Source organism: Phacochoerus africanus, chromosome 6 (genome assembly GCF_016906955.1).
Source record: "Phacochoerus africanus isolate WHEZ1 chromosome 6, ROS_Pafr_v1, whole genome shotgun sequence".
Lineage (NCBI taxonomy): Eukaryota > Metazoa > Chordata > Mammalia > Artiodactyla > Suidae > Phacochoerus > Phacochoerus africanus.
The window spans coordinates 120309809-120333406 of record NC_062549.1 but is presented as its reverse complement, the minus strand read 5'-3'; the positions used below and the strand labels follow the sequence as shown (position 1 = coordinate 120333406).

Below are 23598 nucleotides of genomic sequence, written 5' to 3'. Positions count from 1 at the left end.
CATGCACTTCTCTTAATGAAATAATCAGGATACAGAACTTTTCAATAAATGTCCTTAGTATATCATCACTGTTATTGTTACTTGAGCTACTCCCTGCGGGCCTCTTGTGTCTCACCACTCGGTACCTCATATGCTACACTTCAGCCATGTAGCACTAAAACTGTTAAAGTACCTTTGGTTCAATGTCCTTCCTTATCTTAAATGTTTCCAATATATGGTCTGTATTCAGGTGGGGTCATTCTTCTTTTTCTTCCTCTCCTTCATCTATGTTTTCCCCTTAAATTCTGTTTCCTCAGAGTGGTCAACCTCAAATCTTGAGACTAAGTTACTTGCTCAGCTATAATTCCCAGGGTTGGCTGTACTCACACTCGGTTGTGAATGAGTTTAATGCCTGTTCAAATGACAGTGATACAGTAAGTTGTCAGGGCAAGAAAAGTGTCTTTCCCCACTTTTCGCAGTGGCCGGCACATCTTAGGTCTTCCATGAATATTTGATAATTAATTAAACTGTACAACTCACATCTCAAGCAAATATACTATAAATATTTAGTAAAACAATTTATCTGTAGTAGCATTGTATAAATATGAAAAAATGTGGCGAATATATCAATTCTTGAAGAGAGTTCACTGCTATGGAAAGTACCTTCTTTCCAGCCGTTGGATTATTGCCCAGTAATGCTCAGGAGATGTTCCTCAGAGTATATACTTCACATAGAGACAATGGAAACCAATCCAGGATTTCATATTTTAATTACAGATTCAGAGTATATACTTCATATTCTTAAAGAAATTGAAACTGCCCCAAATTCTCCTTTTGAAACCTATAACTAGACTTTAAGACTTCTACCAAAAACGCCCTTCTCATAAGCAGCATGCCACTATATTAAAATAAATACCAGTTATGTACTCAGAATTCATAGGGCGGAAGACCATCCAGATCCATCCGAGTCCCTGCGGCAGGTTGGAAGGTGCTACCTAGGTTTCAACACTCAAAAGGACATTCTTGGGTCCCACTGCTGGCTGGTACCTCCAGGACAGTGCAAGCCCTTTGGTTGGCAGCTGTTTTCAGGGCCAGTTCTAGGGTGATGTGAGCTATCTATGTCACAAAATTTACGGGGCACTCACTCTCAGAGTCCTGCAATTTCTGTCTCAGCTTCCCAGCACAGAGTTCTGAATGGTTTTGCCTGGCCACACCCTTCTTTCTTAGTCTCTCTGATCCACAATAGGAACTTACTCTACCCTACCTTCCCACTTCAACAGACCTCTTTGGAGAACCTGCTGGATGGAGAATGGGAGATAATCATCAATTCTGTTAAATCCAAATTCAAAAATCAGACTTTGTGGGATGGGGGATATTTGGCTCTAAATCCTTCTCCTTCCACCTAAAAATCTGCACATGATAGGCAGGTAGCCACTGATTTTCATTTCTTGAAGAAAAGGATGGGAGTACAGAAAGCAGGATATGGAGTTTCTAGAATTCAGATTTGGGAAATCAGGTTTTCGAGGAAATTGAAAGAACTTGGTTGACTGACAGTGTGGATTTAGGAGATTTATACACTGAGTTAAAAGCAAATTTTATATTCTCCATTTCTACTTTCTTATCTAAACTATACAAATATTTTAAGAATATGGAAAGACAAAATGAGGTCAAAAGAAAAGAGAAGGAAGGGTCCAGAAATACTGGCAGATCCCAGCAAAAGAGGATCAGTGTCCAGTTGGACATGGGGATGACAAATACTAGCCAGGTGCATGGAAATACCAAGCTGGAGGGCCTGTCACTCACTAACTAGATGAAGCCCTAGGAGGTGGTGACTGACTATCAAGTTCCCCAAGCTCTAGTAATGGGAGGAACATTAGAATAATTGTCAAGTGTTCAAGAGTGGCTTCAAAGTTAAAAAGAGGTGGGGGACAGGAAGGGACCTGGTGAATGGGAAGGAAGGGTGACTCCACATTCCCAATGATCATTAACAGCAGAAAGATGTCATGAAGAATCAGCTGGGCTCAGCTCACCCTCAACACCTGCCACCAAATCCCTGGAAACTTAGCTATTAGCTTAGAGAAACATGGGGCAGCAGGAGACCAACAAGGAAAAAAGAATTCTGAGAGTGACAGTGACCCTGGTCCCACTCTTACAAAAGCTCAAAATAAAAATGAAGGTCAGTTACAGGAAAATAAAGGAGGTTTTATTTCCTGCATGCCTGGGTTTCTAATTTAATATTTGTATTTTCCACATAAACAATGTATTTTTCACCTACTGAAGAAGTCAAGTTGCCAAGAATCTTGGTTTTGGTTATTTCTGTATTCCAGAAACTCCTTCAGGTATTGAGTCTATTTTGGGGAGAAAGCTATTGTCAGCAATCAGGAAAACAAGCTCAAGCTTGAGAAGCTGTTTTAAACTAGAGTGTAAGAAGAGGCCAGGGTAGAACAGGGATTGCTTTCTTACTGTGCATCTCGTCAAAAACTCGTTGAATTTTGGAGCTTAAAAAGAGAAATCCATATTGTGAATTTGACATGTACCAATATTGGAACATGCACTCCATGTCAAATTTAACAGAGCCAAGTAGCTGGGGATCCAAGCAAGAATGACGCCATCTTCCCTTTCTGAATGAGAGCAGTCGACGGATAACGTTTTAAACTATGTGCATTTCATTCCTTAATAGTCATGTAAATTTGAGAAGGAAAAAAACGGAGTCAGCAGACAAGGTACACTATGAGGATAATTTCCAAAGTACAAAAAACAACCATGGTCAGAAATCAGGTATTAGAGGCAAGGCCCGTTGACCTCTCCTTCCTTATTGGAACTCTCCAACTGTGCTCCTGGGGCTCTCATCTCACTCATCATAGTGCTTCTTGGCTGAATTCTCCTCTCTGCCTGGTGTTCAGTATCAGGCTGAGCTACACAGGAGCCTGCAGCAATAGGAAAGAAGCGTGCTTCCATGTACCTGTTTTATATGTTTTTATATTACTGATATATTTGGCATGATTTATATTTTGTATCATCTACCTCAATTACTGAGTCTCTTGGTGACCCCCTTTCCATTTTTCACCTAACTCACCTCTCCCTAATCCCTGCTCAAAGGTCCCAAAAGTTCAACCTCCACACTCTTCCCACTCTACACACTCTTCCTAGGTAGCCCTACCCACAGGCTTTTAATTACCCACATGTCTTCTGATTATTCAAAACTCTCCATCTCAATTTCTGACCCCTTTACTGAGGGACAAGTTTCAAACTAAACAGGATGTCCCACAGGAACAAGACACTCAAAAGATCCCAAGCTGAATTCACTCTTTCACTCGATTCATCCTATAAAAAACCAAATGCACACGTAAAATCAACTCCCGAGTCATAGTTACTTTACCTCCTGTTACGGAATGAATGTTTCTACCTCCTCAAAATCCATATGCTGAAATCCCAACCCTCAGTGTGATGGTATTAGGAGACAGAGCTAGAAGTGTGAGAAATGAATGTTTGTTGTTTAAGCCCACGGTCTGATATTTTTGTTATAGTAGCCCACACTGACTAAGACGCTTCCTAATTATCCTCTCTCTTGCATACCCACTGCCCTGGGCTTCATGATTCGTCTCCCTGCCTTCTACGCCCGCCCGAGAGACCTTGCCTTCCCTCTTCCTTGTTGAAACCACATTCCACGTGAAGGCTAGCCTGATTCAGCTGAAGGCAAATGTGACCAACTCACACTGGTGATTAACATCCCTTCACCGTTCACCCTTTGAAAGAGTACTGCCTTCTTCTAAAGGACGTGAGACCTTCTCAGCAAGACCTAAATCATACCCACCTTTACTCCAGAGTGCTAAGTGGTACAATGCCCGGGTCATTGTTAACAGACAATCAGTGCAGAAACAAAGTAGCAGTGAAGACTGTGAAGCTCATATAGGAAAAAAAAGACTTATCTAAACCTATATATTATTTTAGTTATTTCCTAGAAGGAAAAAAGTCAGTGATTTGTTTTTATTTATTTATTTTTGAAAGCCGACTTAAAGAGCTGTGGTGCCAGACTGCATGGGTCCAACCTCTAGTGCTACCATTGGGTTGTAGAAGCTTAGACAGGTTTCTTAAGCATCCTTCATCTTACAGGGTGGTTCTGAGGCTTAAGTGAGTTACTTCATAGGAAGAACTCGAAATAAAACTGCAGTTAGCAAATTCTTAATATTCTTAACATAGTGAATTATGGTTTATTCTCATTTTTATTATTTTTACTTCGAGCACCTACTATGTGCCATGTGTTTAAAACAAACTAACTAAAATTCTCAAAAACATATAAAAAATTTGACTATCTTTAATTGCCTTTCCTTTTCATTTTCACCTAGGATAAGTTTTCTCACTTGTAATATTTTCTGGTCTTTAAAAATTGCTAATGGAAAATGAGTACAAAATATTTATGTAATTATGATAGTTCAACATTTTCAAAAACGGCAAAAATAAACAGCAGTTATGGAACACCTGCTTAAAAGATACTGGGAATAACTGCTTCGTGCTTCATTAACCAGTAAAAACACATTTGCCAGCTTGAATACCCTACTGAATTCAGAATTTCTAATTATTACAAGAATGGTATTAATTTGGCAAAGAAATTCCTGGGTAAAAAATTCCAGAATTGCCATTCTTAGGGTACTTTTAGAAGGCCAAACAGATGCCTATTTTCTAAGATGCCTATAAATAAATAATATTTAACTAAACGTGATCTACTTTAATAGATAATTTTACACTACTGATTTTGTATATTTTATTCACCTTCAAGTGGCATTCAATACAGTGCCTGACATATGGTCGCTTCAAGGACCAAAGTGGAAAGAAAAAGGGACAGACAGAGAGAGACTCTGGGACTTCAAACAAATCCAAACCACAACCCTGATGCAGATATGCAAAGAATGGTAAGGGAGTGTGCCAAATTAAAATGGAAAATTTAAAGGCATTATTATGGACTGAACTATAGGTATTTCCCTTCAAATCCATTTATTAAAGGCCTAACTCCCAGTACCTCAGAATGTAACTGTGTCTGGAGAGAGTCTTTACAGAAGTAATTAAATTAAATGAGTTCATCAGAGTGGCTCTTATTTGGTATATTGGTGTCATCATGACAGGAAATGTGGACAGATACAGAGAGAAGACCATGTGAAGATACGGGGAAAAAGCCATCTACATACAGAGAGAGGCCTTAGAAGAAATCAACCCTGCAGACACCCTGATCTCAACTCCTTAGCCTCCAGTGCACGGAGAATGTAAATTTCTGTTCTTTAGGCCACCCAGACTGTGGTACTTTGTTATGGCAGCCCTCACTGACTAACACAGATTTTAGCAAATATTGTCACATATACTTTCAAATTGCTTTTCTAGGAGTTTGTGCCAATATATATTTAACGAAGAAAGACTATCTCATCGTATCTTTGCCAATTAAAAAAAAATGATAAAATAAGACAATTTATGAGCTAACATTATACAATGAAAAGGCTGATTCCCACAAAATAATAATAATGATAACAACAATAGTAATAGAGAAAGGTTCTCTTTCTAACTAAATAATTTTATAGTCTATAAATAGGACCTTAGAAAACGTATCTAGTTTATCTGCATCACAGTTCTTACACATTTAAAATAAAAGATTTCGGCTTAGTAATCTTTAAAAGCATTCTAAGTTTGAAAATCACATGATTCCTTTTTCAGTGTCCTTCAGCTGCTCACATCATTACACAGGATCATGACATAGTCGATTTATTCCTTGATCGAATCTGGACCATACCAGTGTCCTTCCAGGGACCTCTACTACAAGGGTCATGGTAGAATGCAGAGCTCCCAGAAGTGGAGCGAGGAAAACTCAATTTCAAATCTAGATCTGCTAGAAGTGGCTGTTAGCATCTCAAGTCATGTTGTTTCTCTGTATTTCCATCCTTTTTTTTTTTTTTTATTCAAAAATCTTTGCTGGCTGGCCAGTGACAGAAAAATTAAAAATCATTGAAAATCACACAAAATAAACTCACATGCGCACATACCCTCATTTCTATCCTCAAAGAGTGTGTATGTAGGAAAAAAAGAAAGTATTTAAAAATACTAAAGTCATTGCATTAAACAAGACATACATACAAAGTACCAAAAGAGCTAATGTCAAATAAGCTAAGACTATTAAATTGGCTAATTACTCAGGAAAAATGAGTTTTGGAGAAATTAATTCTGGGAATCACATAGAAAGGAAATTCTTTTCTCAACCTAAAGATTTCTAGCCCCTAATACGGCATTTTAAATATTGCCTTCAAGGCTGTACTTGATCCCCACCTATGGCCTAACAATCCCAGCCCTGCGATTATTTTATGGGCCCAATTAAATAACATTGTAGTGATCATTACTCTCAGAGACTTTTTTTTAAGGCTATACCTGCGACACATGGAAGTTCCCTGGGGCAGAGGTCAAACTCGAGATGTAGTTGCAGACTAAGCCAGAGCCACAGCAACACAGAATCTGAGCCACATCTGCAACCTACACCGCAGCTTGCAGCAATGCCAGATCCTTAACCCACGGAGTGAGGCCAGGGATCAAATCCACATCCTCTCAGAGTCAATGTCAGGTTCTTAACCTAAGCCACAATGGGAACTCCTACTCTCGGAGATTTTTCCCTTGCACTTCACCTGAAAATATAAGATGTTCACCTGTTTCTCAACTGCATATTTTACAACAGTTTTTATATACTAGTGTGCCCTTCTTCAGTTGAATTATATCTGCAACATGGAAACTCTTCTGTATCACTGTGTCATTACAAAATGATTTTAAGAGAAATCCTATAGATTTTTAAAGAAATTAATTTTGGCATCGAACTAAATTTGTATGACTTTTAACTGCTTCAATAGATTTTTTAAGCAGTAAAATTAAATACACTTTGAGATTATCCAAATATTAAATATTTAAGATATGAAAATCATAGCTGTATTTTACACATATTTAATTATATTTCAAAGTACATGTAAAAATTTGGCCTTACAACATATGGAATGAGATAGTTTTCATCATGAAGTCATATACCAGTAGTACTTACAAAGCAGTTCTTATCGGGATTTCTTTTCCAGTGTTTCTTATCCAATTTCTTGGCCAAAGTGGAATGAAGGGCTGCATGAGATTGTGTTCGAGGATTTAAAGCCAGGATACTCTGAAGACAGTATAAACAAAGAATAAGCATATATAAACACGTTGTCATTTAAAAAAAATCAAATCTTATTTTAGAGTCCCCACACATACTCCAAAAACATATATTAAAAATGTTGTTTTGCCTTTCTATTATTGTAATTCCACGATAAAATTATCTAGTCATTTACTAGGTGATACCCTAGCTGATTTTATAAAAATATTTATCAATGATAACATGAAGGATTTCAAAAACATATAAAATATAACAAATGACTCTAAGTTTTATAATTAGTATTCTTAGAATGAAGAGAGGCACTTCACTCCAGATTTGATTTAAACTAGTATTACGTTTTTAGAGTTTTACAAGTTGCTTCCACATGCATTATCAAATTTAACTTACATGTAGCTAATAATTTCAAAGTCCTGTCTTAAGTAAGGCTTTAAAACATAATTATTTAGAGTCTTCCAGAATGGTGGCATGAGGACTTCTGCAGCTCCAGCTTCCCAACAGAACAACATAACTGATAAAAATCAGCAAAAGTAAGAATCCTTGGATGTCTCCAGAAACTGTCTTAAAGTCAAAGAGCAAATGAAGAAAAATGTATTCAAGAAAAATCTACTAAAACTTAGTAAGAATGGCAAGGGTCTATGGCATTTGAAGTGCAGTCTGCCCTCACCTTCCAAGCTCCCGGTTCAGCAGGACAGAATTCTATCCCAGGTGAGTTCAGCCAAGAGCACAGGATTCCCTCTGCCCCCAGCCTCTGGTTGAGGCTGTGGCATCTCCCGTAACGAGGCAGGCCATTAACATTTCTCATCCCCTTACCCCACTCTACCAGCTATGCAGCAACTAAATTCCAGAAAGTGCAGCTGAGAAATCCGGAGCGCCTTTGCTCCACCCAGCCCCCACTCAACAGAGCAGAGCTCTCCTTCAGAAGCGACACGCCCGTAACAACGGGGTCCTGATCACCATCATCTCAGCTCACTCATGGTTTGGAATTAGCAAAATAGGAGAAGCAAACTGAGATCTGAGGACCTACCTATACCGGGCCCTGCTCATAAAGCATGAGTGTGTCACTTGGATAAAAGCAGGCCACTGTCACTACTCCTAGTTCTGGACTGTGGTTCAGAGATTTTTTCCAGACAAAGAGGCAGCCCATAAGAACTGAAAGCTCTCCCCAAAAGAATTAGTTCATTTGAATTAATACATGGGCAGTTCAAGCATAAGCATATTCTCAAAAAACATTAAAGATTCTGATGCCAAACAATTAAGAGGAAGCTGGCAGCTTCATGAGAGCAGTAAACTAAATCATAAGGCAGTCAGTTTACCAGAAAGAAATAGCTAAGAATAGCTCCTGTAGGGCCACAAGAAACCTCAAAGACTCACCTAAAAACTACCCCAGCAAAGGGATCCAAAATCTAATTGACTCACACTGTGGAGCAACTTATATCCTGGGGAATTGTCAAAAATAGTAGACAAATCAACCAACAATCAATGGAGACTAAGAGCTGGGTGTAATACAAACACAAGCGGACAGTTTAAGAAAGAAATCCAAAGAGAAGGTAAAAAACCACTCATCCCAGAGTTACTGTGCACATGCCCAAGGCTTCACCCTATGTGAATGCTATCAGAGGTTCACACTTGGGGGAGGAGATGGACTTCGCTAACATAGCCCACCAAGTCACTAAACAAACAGGCAAACAACAAAAAGCGCTCATTCATAGGGTGGGGATAGGGAAATTAGTATCTAGAATTGCTATAATATGTTATCTAAAATGTTCAGTTTTTGATGGAAAAAATTACAAGATATTCAAAGATATAGGATTATGTGATGCACACAAGAAAAAGAGCAGATAACAGAAACTGCAGGACAGAGGGTCCAGGTGCAAGATTTAGCAAAAATTTCAAAGCAACTGTTATAACGAAGGTATGATAACAATATCTCATCAAATAGAGAATATTCATATAAACACAGAAATTATTTTTAAACTTCTGGAGATATAAACTATAATAACTTATATGAACAATTTGCCAAAGGAACTCAATAGTATATTTGAATTTACAGATGAAAGAATGAGCGAATTTAATGAGAACTCAAGAGAGATTGTGTAATCCAATGAACAAAGACAAAATATAACTTTTTAAAAAAAATTGGCGAAGCCTTAAAGATACGCAGTACACCATAAGTAAACCAAAATACTGAAGCAGGATATCAGAAGGAGAGGAGAGAAAGGAGAAAAAAAATATAAGAAGAATAATGGCTGAAATTTTGATTTAAAAAAAAAAGACAAAAAAATTAAACTATACTTCCAAGAAGCTCAAAAAAAATGAATTAGAATAAATGCAGAGAGATCCACAGACACATTAGTAAAAATGTTAAATTCAACACCAAAGAGAAAATCTTGAAGGCAACATGAGAAAATGACTCATATTGCACAAGGGAACTCCAAAAAGTTTAACGGTTGACCCCTCATCAGGAATAATAGATGTCTGAAAGTAATAGGACGAGATCTACAAAGTACTAGAAGAAAAAAATTGTCAACTAAGAATCCTATACTGAAGGTAGAACAGAAAGGAAACAGATTTGAACAATATTGTAAACAAACTAGACCGAATAGATATATATAACTACATAGCTTCCAGCACCAGAATAAAAGTTCTTAAATGTACACAAAACATTCTCTATGACAGACCAGATACTAGGCCATAAAACAAGCCTCAATAAATTTAAAAGGATTAAAATCATACAAAGTTGTTCTCAATCACAATGAAATGAAATCAGTGGTCAATAACAGGAAGAAATTTGGGAAATGTATACACAGAGTAAACATTGTGCTGAGAGGATTCAGTTAAAAAATACCATATAATGTATGATTCCATTTATATAAAATGTCCACAACAGGCAAATCTATAGAGACGGAAAACAGATGCTGTTGCCAGGGCCTGGGAGGTTAGAGACAAATGGGACATGACTGCTAAATGGTATACAGTTTCTTTTGGGGTAATGAAAACTGATTGTGGTAATAGTAACACAATTATGAATACACTAAAAGGCTTTGAATCCTACACGTCATAGGGGTTAATTGTGCAGTATGTGAATTTTATATCTCAATAAAGCTGTTAGCTGAAAAATAATAATAATGATAAACACCAAATTCCACGTTCAGTGGATTTCACTGTGTACTGCATTCATTCTAATAAACATCACTGGGACTCATTTTATTAGCCCAATATAAATGAAGATTATTTTTAGTACTTGCTATATATGATGTACAAGATATTTCCTCCATCTATCAACTTAGATGTCTGTCTTCCAGACAAAAAATATAATAGAGCTATGAGTTTTAAATGGTCTATTCCTTATGATGAAATAATGCCAAAGAAACCTATTAATAAAAGTCAAGGCTAAGAAAATATAAGCAATCTCATTTTTATACAAAAAAATGAAAATATCTTCTTATAAAACAGATGCAGCTTTTCTCTGGTTATTGAATCTGAACCATTACTAATCTCATACATTAATTCAAACTGATAAGTAAAAAGATGACATTTTTTAAAGGTAGTTACTGTGGCCAACATTTAAAGCAAAACAAAACAAAAAAAAAGAAAGAAAGAAAGAAAAGAAAGGGAGATATTCAAGAAAGATGGCTGTATTTCTTTTAGTTTTTACTTCCACAATCCCCATTGTGATAAATGATTATGTTTATCTATGTCGGCATAGTAATGTAACTTTTGAGAAGAAACATTCTGAATGCAATTTATTGGATGCTTATCACAATAACTTTTCTTTTACACAGCCTAAGTAGAAAGTATAACACAACATGAAATATTGGGTTAACCTTTTGCAAAAAGGCAGTGAGTTGAATTCAATGGATCTTGGGTAAAAATAAATTGGATTGTGGAGAATGGTTACCAAGGATTTGACTTAATAATATCCCAAATGAAAAGTGATATAAAATAAAAATACAAGATATGAGTGGTTGAGAGCTGTTAAAAACAATTTTCCAAAGCAAGACTTTTTAAAACTAAAAGTCGATATCATCAATAACTAAGCAGCAGGCAGAATAATACAGGAGAGTTCTAAATTACATTCTTCCCAAGAAATGACCAAAGACAGGTCCTAACAGGGTCGCAAGGTCCCCTCTCAGGATAAATTGAGCACTTGAAGAGGCCCATTAACCCTTTCAGATATAAGGCGTATTACTTATAAAGGGAGGTTTTTCTCCCATGCAAAGAATTTGGCCTTTGGCTTTCCCAATCATTTTCTGTAACAAAATAAAAATGTACTAGTGAATCTATAGGCAGGAAAACAGAACTTGAGAAAATTTCATTGCACTGATTTCACTTAGGTTAAGAAATGATAGAATGTGATCCAGAGACAGATTTCCACTTGAGAGCAAACCAGAGGTATGTGTCCTTTACTTTGCTGTCTGTCAACGCTATTCTGGGAAGCAGGTGGAAGGCCACAACACACAAACTAGAATTCGGTATCTGAGGTGCCTCCTTCTCTTCTATCACAGAAAACGTATTGACCACAATCACAAATGCCTCACTTCACAGATAAAAGCCTTAGGTCTTAGCCCAGAAGTACTGGAGCTGAGGACTGGGAGCTTGAATTCCAATTGCAGAGAGCCACTTGGGCAACACTTTCTTTCTAAAAATACGGCTTCGTTTTACACCACGATATCGATTATCCAAACATGATACACCATTAAGCTCCTTCATCCTCTACATTTAAATGATAAGCCAATGTTTCCCCTTCAGTACTGGTCATTACTTACTACAATTATGCGCCATTAAAATGATACACATACACTGACATTTTTTGATTTATAGGCCAAACTTAATGAATTAAGTTCTGTCTTATTTAAATTATGTTTACATTTTGGAGTTCCTGTCATAGCACAGTGGTTAACGAATCTGACTAGGAACAATGAAGTTGCGGGTTCGATCCCTGGCCTCTCTCAGTGGGTTAAGGATCCGCGAGCTGTGGTGTAGGTCATAGACACGACTCGGATCCCAAGTTGCTGTGGCTGTGGTATAGGCCGGCGTCTATAGCTCCGATTAGACCCCTAGCCTGGGAACCTCCATATGCCACGGGAAGCAGCCCTAGAAAAGGAAAAAAGACAAAAAAAAAATTGAAAAAAAATTAATTATGCTTACATTTGTCTTTGATGACTTATCCTGAGTTCTCTGTAAATGTCTCCTACCTTGCATTGCATCAGGTAAAATAAATAAATAAATAAAAATTTCAAACATGCTCTTCTCATTTTCTTCATAATTCAGTATAAAGTCCCCAATTTAAAAAAAAAAAACAAAAAAAATTGTACTATGCTGCTGCCATTCTTTTCCTCAATAAATATTCTCAGCTAACAGAAAAAAACAAAAATACCTGCTGAATAATGTTTTTGTTCAGAATTTGTCTCTTCAGACAAGTGGCAATCTAAGAAATGCTCATCAATGGAACACTGAACTTTGCAGCACTTGCTTAAGTCTCTTGCTGACTAGCTCCAATCTTAGCCAATTATCACACCTTTTCCCACGTCCATCACTAGGCATGGTGGGTGTAAGGTGATTTTAAGTAACTTAGGGTAGTTTACAAAGATGACTTTGGTTCTTGGGTAAGCTTAGAACTTAGCTAGGTCGGGAGCAGACGAGGAGAGAATGCACCCTCCACATTGTGCCTTACATGCACACTTGAGATGTAAATAACCTTTAAGTCCGAAAACCTTGGAAATCCATGGTAATCGTTCCTGATCAAGGACTCTCAGATTTTCCTATTTTTTGAAAATATACTTTCATTCTTTGTCCAGGCTCAGACATTTTTCTCATAGGTTGGACTACCTTTCCAAATAAGTTATCTTCCATATTTTTCATTTCACTAGCTCTATACAAAAAATTTTCCCCTTAATGCACAATGACTAACTCATTGCAGTGAATACATAATTGATGAAGAATCGAGTCTCTGGCAGTCCTAAATTTTACAATTTTCATTGTATTAAGTATTCACTAAGCAATATGTATACTGTTGAAGATTAAATTTGGGCTTAGATCTCAGCTCTATATTTTTTTTAAGTATAATTCATTCACAATGTTGTGTTAGTTTCAGGTGTAGAGCAAAGTGATTCAGTTATACATACATGTATATCTGGGTTTTTTTCAGATTCTTTTCCATTATAGGTTATTAAAAAATCCTGAGTATAGGTCCCTGTGCTATACAACAGGTCCTTGTCACTTAACTATTTTATATATAGTAGACTGTATATTTTAATCCCAAATTCCCCTCCCCTCCCTCGTTCCCCTTTGGTAACCATAAATTTATTTTCTTAGCTCTATTACTTCTGCCTGTTATTTTAACTTTCAATCCCTCTACTTCTCATCTATGCAATGGTGATTAGTAATAGTACTTACTTCATAGGGTTGTTTTGAGGCTAAAATAAAATTACATATAAAACTGTTTATAATGGGCCACGCAGTAAGTGCTTACCACCTTTTCTCAATTAGTATGTGATGGAACTAGATTTTTGACTCCAGTCAACCAATATATATATATTCATATTCTTGTATTGACAATTCTGAATATATATGGGAATCATTTTTTTAATACAGAAATATAGAAAAAGGTGAAGGCAACAGGTGAAAAGAAAACTATAAATGAGACAGTAAGGAAAACAGAGATGCATTCCAGGTGAAACCAAATCATTGGTTCCTGAACCTATCTTTGCCCTAAGTCTGCAATTTCAAGGCACACTGCCCTGAAAATGTAGTATGTTCTTCACAAATTAAAAAGGTACTGTGGAAAGGTCATAAAATTCAAATATAGATTTTTTTTTTGAAATTCACTACATATAAGTAGCAATGAAGATATCATTTTATAATATACACAAGTGTATGTAACTCATGGACCTTTGGTCCCAACATGTTTAGGTGAATTCACATTACATTTCCTAAGAAAGACAGGATAGATCAAAAGAGATGAATTAATAAAACATCAAAAAACTTATCAAGTGGAAATGAATGAATCCATTCAGAATGCTAGTCATATTGCCTGGAAAATCTGATCTGTTTCTGTTGAACCAATAGTTAACACAAATAAAATAGTTTATACAGGAGTTCCCGTCGTGGCGCAGTGGTTAACGAATCCGACTAGAAACCATGAGGTTGAGGGTTCGGTCCCTGCCCTTGCTCAGTGGGTTAACGATCCGGCGTTGCCATGAGCTGTGGTGTAGGTTGCAGACGCGGCTCGGATCCCTTGTTGCTGTGGCTCTGGCGTAGGCCGGTGGCTACAGCTCCGATTCAACCCCTAGCCTGGGAACCTCCATACGCCGAGGGAGCGGCCCAAGAAATAGCAACAACAAACAACAACAAAAAAGACAAAAGACAAAAAAAAATAGTTTATACATCTGAAAACATCACATTCATCATGTGACTCTCATCCTCAAAAAGCAAACATCTGCCACAGGAAGATCTTGCCTTTGCAAGATCCAGCATTCGACTCTCCCTCACTCATACAACACACACCACACGCTAGGCATCTAAGTGCTCCCTAAATTTAAAAAAAAAAAAAAGGCTTTTAATATCTTTCAGAAAAGATGGAGAACTCAAAACAGGAACTAGAACTTATGCATCTGGTATTAAACTCGTAATTCTTAATACAGAAGACAGCACTCCAAAGGTGATGACTGATTCTGACTTAAACATTGTGTCAGCCACCTTGGGCTATTACGAAAGAATCTCATAGACTTGAGTGCCTTAAAGGACAGAACCTTTCTCGTGGTTCTGAAGGCTGGGACTTCTGAGATGAAGGTGTTAGCCTAGTCTGTTACGGTGAGAGACTACTCCCTGGCTTGCAGACAGCCACTTAGTCACTGTGTCCTCGAAGGGCAGAGACGCAGCCATCTCTCTTGTGTCTCTTTTTATAAAGGCTCTAATCCCATTATGAGGGTCCCACTTTATGACTCCTCTAACCCTAATTACCTCCCAAGTGCCCTATCTCCAAATACTAGCACATTGAGAGTTAGGACACCAACACATAAAATTTAAGGGGAACACAAACTTTCAGTCCATTAAAGTCCATGGAAAGGATTCCACTATATGTGGAACTATGCAAAAGCTGTTAATCCTGGCATTAACTTGAAATATGGCTTCCTCTTAAGACCGCAAATGATACTACCTCAAGTCTGTACTGGTATTTTATCAAGAAGAAACTTCAGAATAAACAAAGGAGATACCACATGGTATTGATTAAACTGAAAAAAATATTAACAAAGAAATTAATACTAGCCACGAATTATGTATCTTCCTTTATTCCTTAAACAATTTGAAGAGCACAGCATTAACAATATACTAATTATAGACTGATTATATATTTTCATTACAGGAATTGAAAATAAAGTATCACATACAATCCCTTATAAAATGATATCAAAAATATTGAAAGGATGAGGACTTGTAATACAGCTATTTTATTTAAAATATTAAGTACTTTAATTATAAACTATCTTCTAGTTAATATATTGTTGTAAAGTATCACCAATATTTGGAGAAAGCATAACTATGAAAATCCATGCTAAAATAATATGTTTGCCAGAGTTGAATATATATGGGAAAGTATATACAGAAACCCAAGATAAAATTATAGATGAAGAGAAATGAACATTATTACAATACTGAAAGAAAATTACTAGTTCGCTGGTAATTAAGAAAATGCTTTAGAATTTATACCTTTTTATTCAAAAAAATTAGTAACCTTGTATCAAAACTTACTGTATAGAAATTTTTTATCCTCAAAGTAAAATCAGCCTTTGAGAAGTCTTTTTTTATGTACTACAGAAACTTACAATTTATTTTAATCCATTAACTTCTGCGTATAAGATACTCTGTTTCTCCAAAGAGCTATGTTTACAAGACCAGGGGTCATTTTTGTTCCGGAGACCAAGTGTACACCAACAACCTAAAAAAAAGCAATATTGACCAGCAGAGGGAAAAGCTAGAAAACAAGATTTAAGGGGAAAGAAGGGAGTAGGACCCTGGCTAACTCAGTTTAGATTTTTTTTAAAAAATTAACCAAACTGAGGAAGCAGCATGATTTCCAGGTTCACAAAACCGTAATAAATCAAGGACTGACTAGGTGCACTTCACTTATTCGGTTAACAGCTAAAAGGAAACACACACGGGCGAGCAAGTGACTTCCGCAGACATGCGGACTGCTATCTTAGTGACCTATGGACTTTCGGATTTTATCACTGCGAAGAACGAGCACAGGATGCGTTTTCTTTTCGTCACCAGGAGGACACCCACAACCTGTACAGACACTAACCTACTTCTTCCTTTTGCCCACACCCTCCTTCATTCTAGGCCCACAGGGGCGTCTGCTGAACAGAAACCAAGGCCAACGCCTCGTAAGCAGAACCTGCGAACCGCAAAGCCGCCGGACCCAGAAAGGGACAGACGGCGCCTGTCGACCGCCCTGAACCAGTTCCAGCCTGACCAGGAGGCCAGCGCCTGCGCAGAGGAGACCCAGGGGCCCCTAAGGCTGCCTGGCCTCATTTGGGGGCACGAGCTTGCCCTGTGCTGGGCAGACTACCAAAGGAGTGCCCCCTACCAAAGGAGCCGGAAGGACTACTCGTGCTCTGGCTGTTTCTGAAAATTGCTGCCTCTTTCTCAATTCTGATGGGTACCCACCCCTTACCCCTAAAAAATTTCTCCCCTCCCACTCCCCTGGAGAAACGGACTTGAGAGCAGGAGCTTTCTCTTCCCTGTGGTTTAATCAATGAATAAAGTTTCTCCCTGTGCTTTGGCTGAACGTGGTCTCTCTCACTTGGCAGGAGCAGCTCCAGGCAAAGAAAGCACCCAACTGGGATCCATCTGATCCGAGGGGTGTTGGTAACAATTTGAGAAGGATGGGGGAGGGGAGTGGCAAGGATATAGTAAGCTGAGGAGTTGGACTATTTAAAATCAAAGAACCCAACTTCTGAAAACATTTATTATTATGCCATAAGCTTTAGTTTATTTCTCAGCTCTCCATAACTTTTATGCACTATTCAATCCTATGATTTCCCTCTTCTACCCAGAAAGTCCTCCTGTTTGGTTTCGATGGCATCACAGCTTTAAGACCTTTCTATTGACAACTTTTATTTTTGTAACTTTTCTTGCCCTCTTGACCACAACTTAGGGTCTGTGGACCTCAACTACATGCGCCTCTACTAATGATTACTTTTCTGCAAGCTGAGTCTTATATCTGTACACAAAACCTTGAGCTCTCTGTCTTGATCTCCCATCATCTACCTCACTGGACATCAAATAACCCACCTGCATGTTCCATCATTATCTCAATTTCTTCACATCAAAAAAACAATGTGTTGGAGTTTGCAGTGTAAGTTGCAGCTGTGGCTTGGATTATCCCTGGCCAGGGAACCAGCATAGTGTGACTGAAAAAAAAAAAAAACTTGCACTGCCATTTTCTCCCCAACTTTTTAACCCCACTTGATTTCTGTCAATAATACCACCATTTCTCCAGTGAATCGGACATCACATTATGGTCAGTCTAAAACTAACACTTATTTTGTTCCTTAAACCCATACACCACCAGTCAATATTCTTCACATCTGGCCTGTCCTATTTCCTATTTCTATAAACTATTGTAGATCCTATTACAGTACACTTGGAGCATGACATAATATTACTCTCCTAATTTATTCACAAGTTCTGTACTTTCTCTCTGCTATATAACAGACCTCATCCATACACACATATAAATGCCACGTGCTCACACGCACACATACACACATACCACAAAGCAGATGGCTTCCCATTACATACATAACGCCAATAAAAACTATCATTCTTGCTATTGAATTTGGTACCACCTGCCACTCCAACTTACTTCCACTCTCATCTATTTGTTGTATATTGAGTCTGCCAACAATCCTACGTCCACAGCTTTGCTCATACCACTTCCTATGTCTAGGATGCAGCCACTTTATATTAGCTTAAATGCTAACTTTCCTTCAAGATCTAAGAACTATTTCCTCCAAAAATTAAGAATTGTCCCTCCCTCTATTTAGATCGTGCCCATGAACTTCTAGGTAACCTATTGCCACTGTCATTGGATCTGTCGGATATGATATTGTTAGGGCACCTGCCCAGCAGCCCTGCACCACAGTGAATCAGCTCTAGCAACAGCCCTGTGGCTGTAGTGTACCAGCTCTAGCGACGGCCCTGTGGCTGTAGTGCAAGAGCTCCAGCAGCTCTGTGGCTGCAGTGTATCAGCTCTTTTACCCAGCAAGAAACCAAGTGAGCACTCGGAGAGTTGGAGAACTCAGGTTTATTACGCCGGCGGGCTCAGAGATCGCTCTCCCAAGTCTGAGCCCCAAAGAAGTGTTTCACAAGGCTTTTATGGGCTACCTCTTCTGAGCCCATGCTTGGCTGGTCAGACTGGAGTGAGGTCAGGCAAGGTAGTAGATGAGGAAACAAGCTAACAGAAGCAGATGGGGGGGGGGGGGGATGGTTGGGGGCAGTTGGCTGGACTTTGCTTAGTCATCACAGCCAGGGTCTCTCCTTTCTACCTTTTTATAGGGACATTTTCTCCTATAATATCAAATAATTATTAATATATATATATATATATATATATATATATATATATATGCCCTCTGTCATCCAACTGGTCAGTAAAACCCTCAAAAGCAATGATATAGTTTATAGTTCCCTATCCTCAAAAACCAAGCATGGTATTTCATTAGTAAATTCATGCCAAAAAAACCAAAAAAACAAAAAAAAACACCAAACTGTTAAGGAGAAAAGTTCTTTAGCAAAACAGTCATAAAAAGGAGCAAGAAACTTCCGCTGGAGAACAGGACTTTAATACTGGTGAAACAGAATTTTGTTTTCTTCGTCGTGTTCATGTTGTTGCAGAGGACAAAGAACACCGTTCAGTACTTGTCAGCACTTACAAAGGTTTTAAGCCATATAATCATTAACTACTCCAAAATGGGAGGTCAGTGTTTTCCTACTTTCATTGGAAGGTTTAATCATGCAACTCACTTGCTGAAGCAGCAGTGAAACACTTTGAACTGAACTGTGTAAGCTGTGGTAATATAACACCAGCAACAAGTTCTGACAAGAACACAAATGAATTACTTGTTAGCCATTCTGAAAATGTCCTAGGGTCAAAATTTTGGATTTTATAACAAAACACAGACTTCTCCAATATAGAAAGATGTGGTCCCTACAACAAAAGAAGATGCAAACTACTGGAGGAAGAAGACACACAAAAATTAAAAAACAAATATTTAAAAAAAAGTGTTTCAAGTATGTTCATAAAGTAATACATGATCCTAAGCCCACCCAGAGGTGAGTGTAAGAAAGGTATATTTAAAGTGTGTTTTAAAAAATGCTTTTGTTGTAATTTTTAAAATAAAAAGATCCTCTGAAAAGAAGGTATGATTTGTTATTTATAACAGCAAAAAGCGGGAAATCACCTGTCAGGCAAAGAAAAGTTAAGTTACTGTCTACAGTTGAGTCATGTACATACTTATTAAAAATCATGTTTAAAAAGATATGTACCGATGTGGAGAAACAAACTAAGAGAAAGTTTTTAAAAGGAGGAAAAATCAAATCTATATCTAAAATAAGATCAGTTCCATGAGAAACATATAATTTGTGTGTTATTTTAAATAAAATTCATTACATCATTATTATTGAAGCCATTTCTCCTAGTTTATGTGATACCCTGTATTCTTAATTAATGACCTTTGTTTGAGTGCCCACAGAGGATGGTTTTATTTAAAAAGTAGTATTAGCTAGTAGAAATATCAGTGGGGATTCCGATCAAGATATCTAACACACATGACCGAGTAAATCCTACTAGGGGCAAAAATATCTCACTTTAGATGCTTTGGATTTAAACCTAAATTGAGTTAGGAAGAAATTATGACCTAAATTGGTTTCCTTTCAAGAATAAACAAAATAACTCTCTGCATCTTCCCAGGGTCTCTAGGATTTAGTATCTGAGAGCTGGAATGGACCTTCGATATTAACATCTGATTTCCTCTCCTAACTGAGAAACCCTATTCCAAATGCTCGATTAACTATATTAATCAAATTTATTGAAGAAATGTAACAGTTACTCTATAATATATATAAAACTCACACAAATTAATAAGAAAATAAGAACGTGCTATAAAATAAATAGGAAAAGAGTATGAACACTTCACAGAGGAATATGTGTATATTTCCAATTTAACAAAAAGTTCAGCCACCCACTGAGTCTTCATCGAAAGTAAGTTTCTGCTCCTATCACTACAAGAAGTGATCAGGTCTCCAATGAAGTTGCCCTGTACGACTCTTTGTGCTACTGGTATCATACATTTTACTTTTTTCTTCATATTTTGTATTTTTAATCTTTTCAAGTAATTTTGATAACAGCTTTACTGAGATATAATTCACCACATAACTTACCCATTTAAAGTATACAATTCAATGGCTTTTAGTATATTCAGAGTTGTGCAACCATCATCATAATCAGTTTAAGAAAATTGCATCAATTCCCCCCAACAATAAAATCCACACCCAGTAGCAGTCACTTCCCATTTCCTCCGAACTCCCAACTTTAGGGAATCATTAATCTACTTTCTGACTATGAATTTGTCTATTTTTTTCCAGCTTGACTGCAGCTTAATTGACAAAAATTTTACATATATATATATATATATATGGTGTATGGGTTTTGATAAACATATACAAACATGTCATGAAATATTATCACAATCAAACTAATTAAAATACCCATCACCTTACAGTCAGCTTTTTTTCACTTTTGTGGGAAGACTATTTTAGGTCTACTCTCAGTACATTTCAAGTTTATAGTCACCTTCAAATAATACAGTATTATTAACTGCACATATTAGATTTCTAGAATATATTTACTCCACTTGACTGAAACTCTACCCTTTGACTGTCATCTCTCCATTTCCCCACCTCCCAGGCCCATTGTTGGCCTTCCTGCACCCAGTCTAGTTCACTTAACAGAAGGTCCTCCAGGTTCATCCATGATGTCACAAGTGAGAGAATTTCCTTCTTTTTTTATGGCTGAATAATGTGCCATGGTGGATGTGGGTGTACCTGTGCGTGTGTGTGTGTGTGTGAACTACATTTTGGTTATTCCCTCATCCACTGATGAACACGAGTTGTTCTTGGCTGTTGTGAATAGTGCTGCAATGAGAGTGCAGACATCTCTTCAGACACAAATTTCTGTCCTTTGTCTATACAAAGTGAGACTGCTGGATCGCACGTTATCTCTATTTTTAAATTTTTTTTTTTTTGAGAGAATGTCACACAATTTTCCTTAATCACTGTACCAATTTACAGTTGCACCAAGAGGGTACAAGGGCTCCCTTTTCTTCACTTTGTTGCCAGCATCTATTATCTTTTGTCTTTTTGGTAACAGCCATTCTAACAGCGTGAGGTAGGTGCTCAATGGGGCTTTAATTTGCATTTCACTGATGATTACAGGTGTTGAGCACCTTCTCATATACCTGTTGGCCATTTATATATCTTCCTTTGAGAAATGTCTATTTGGCTTTGCCTTTTTAATTGGATTTTTTTTTCTTGCTGTGGATTCACCTATTTGGGCAGGTCACATAAACAGAGTCACACAATACATGGCTTTTTGTAACTGCTTTCTTTCACTTTTGCACAATGTTTTCAATGTTTTACCCATGTTGCATTTTACTTTTATATATATTATAAACCCTACACTATATTTTTAAACAATTATCTTTTAATGAGCTTTAAGTAAGTAAAAACCACATATCTACCCATGTAGTGACCATTTTTGTAGTTTTGAATTCCTTTGTGTAAACCCTTATTTCTGCCTGATCTTGTTTTCCTTCTGTCTGAAGGATATGACTTTAACATTTCTCAGCAGTGCAGTTTTGCTGCTGATACATTCTTTCAGTTTTTGTATGTCTGAAAAAAAATCTTTTTCAATTAGTTTTTGAATGATGATTTCACCGGGCATAGAAGTGTAGGTTGAGAGTTGTATGCTTCTCCCCCACCCAGTGCTTTAAATATGTTGCTTTGCTGTCTTCTCATTTGCACTGTTTCCAACAAAAAAACAAATCTGTTTACCTTATCTTTGTTTTTCTATACCTAGTGTGTCCCCCCCTTTTTCTGGCTGCTTTGAAGATTTTCTCCTTATAACTCGTTTTGAGCAATTTGATTGTGATGTATCTAGGTGTGGTTTTTCTCACATATCTTCTCCTTGGCTTCATTGGTTTTTCTGGACCTATGGCTTTATTTTTTCAAATTATTTTTCTATCTTCCTATCCTATTAACACTATACTCCGTAGGGAATTCATTTACATGTGCATTTAGCCCCTTTTTTTTCCCCTCTCTCTGTGTTTCCTTTTGGATCTTTACTATTGCTACGTTCTCAAGTTCATTATCTTTTCATCTGTACTATCGAATCAGTTTTTCATCCTATCGGTGTGATTTTAAAGTGATTTCCAAAAGTTCAATTTAGCACTTCTGACTTATCTTCTGTGCCTCTACTTAACTTTTTGATCACATAGAATATGTTATAACTATTTTAATATCTTCTAACATCTGTATCAGTCCTGAGTTTGTTTCAATTTATTCATTTTTATCCTCATTATGGCTTGCATTTTCTACTTCTTTCAAAAATGGTAATGTTTAACCAGATGCCAGATATTGTGGATTTCACCCTGTTGGATGTTTATGTATTCCTATATAAACTCTTGAGTTTTGTTCTAAGACCCTTGAGTTATGTGGAAATAGTTTGATCCTTTCAGGTCTTCCTTTTAAGACTTGTGAGTGGGTATCTGACTAACACCTAGTCAAGGGCTAATTATTCCCCACTACTGAGGCAAGTACCCTATACCCAATGAATCATGAATTTTTCCAGTCTGGTCAGTGGGAGCAGACACTGTTCCCAGACCAGTGTACATGTCAGGTACGGCTCCTTCTAGTTCTTGCCTCTTTACATGGGGAAGAAATGAACATGTCTTGTTTAAGCCACTTTTATTACTTTTTTCTACAATATGCCTTTCAACTGGTTCTTACACTGCCCGAGGTGATTCTGGTGGTCAGCTAGGTGTGGGAAGCACTGATAATCCCATCAATAAGCAAAATATTCAGAGCTAGAATATATGTAAATACCAAATTGAGAGCATTTGGCTTATGTACTTAAAAGACAAATGGGAAATTATATCAGCATAAGTTAGTATTTCTCTTGAAATCCATCACAATGTCAAAAAGCCTGAGCCAAAAATTATTCATTTCAAAAAATGATCAATGGAAATTTTGTTGTGCCAGCACAGAAAAAAAATGATTCATTTGACTCTCCATTGATTGACTGCTAATTGGTTTCTCCATTTTAACTGACATGAATTTTTTACAATATGGCACGATGATATGAATAAAAATTTACCCAATGTTTCCTTGTAAAC

At 37.2% G+C, this 23598-nt stretch overlaps 1 protein-coding gene across 2 annotated transcripts in view; it reads right to left on the bottom strand.

Moving 5' to 3' along the window:
• Positions 1-23598, bottom strand: part of DPYD (dihydropyrimidine dehydrogenase) — a 787163-nt gene that overhangs the window by 741749 nt on the left and 21816 nt on the right. For both annotated transcript variants that reach the window (XM_047785224.1, XM_047785223.1), the window contains exon 2: positions 7040-7150. In XM_047785224.1, the coding sequence (XP_047641180.1) occupies positions 7040-7150 (111 nt within the window). The remainder of the gene's footprint in view (positions 1-7039; positions 7151-23598) is intronic.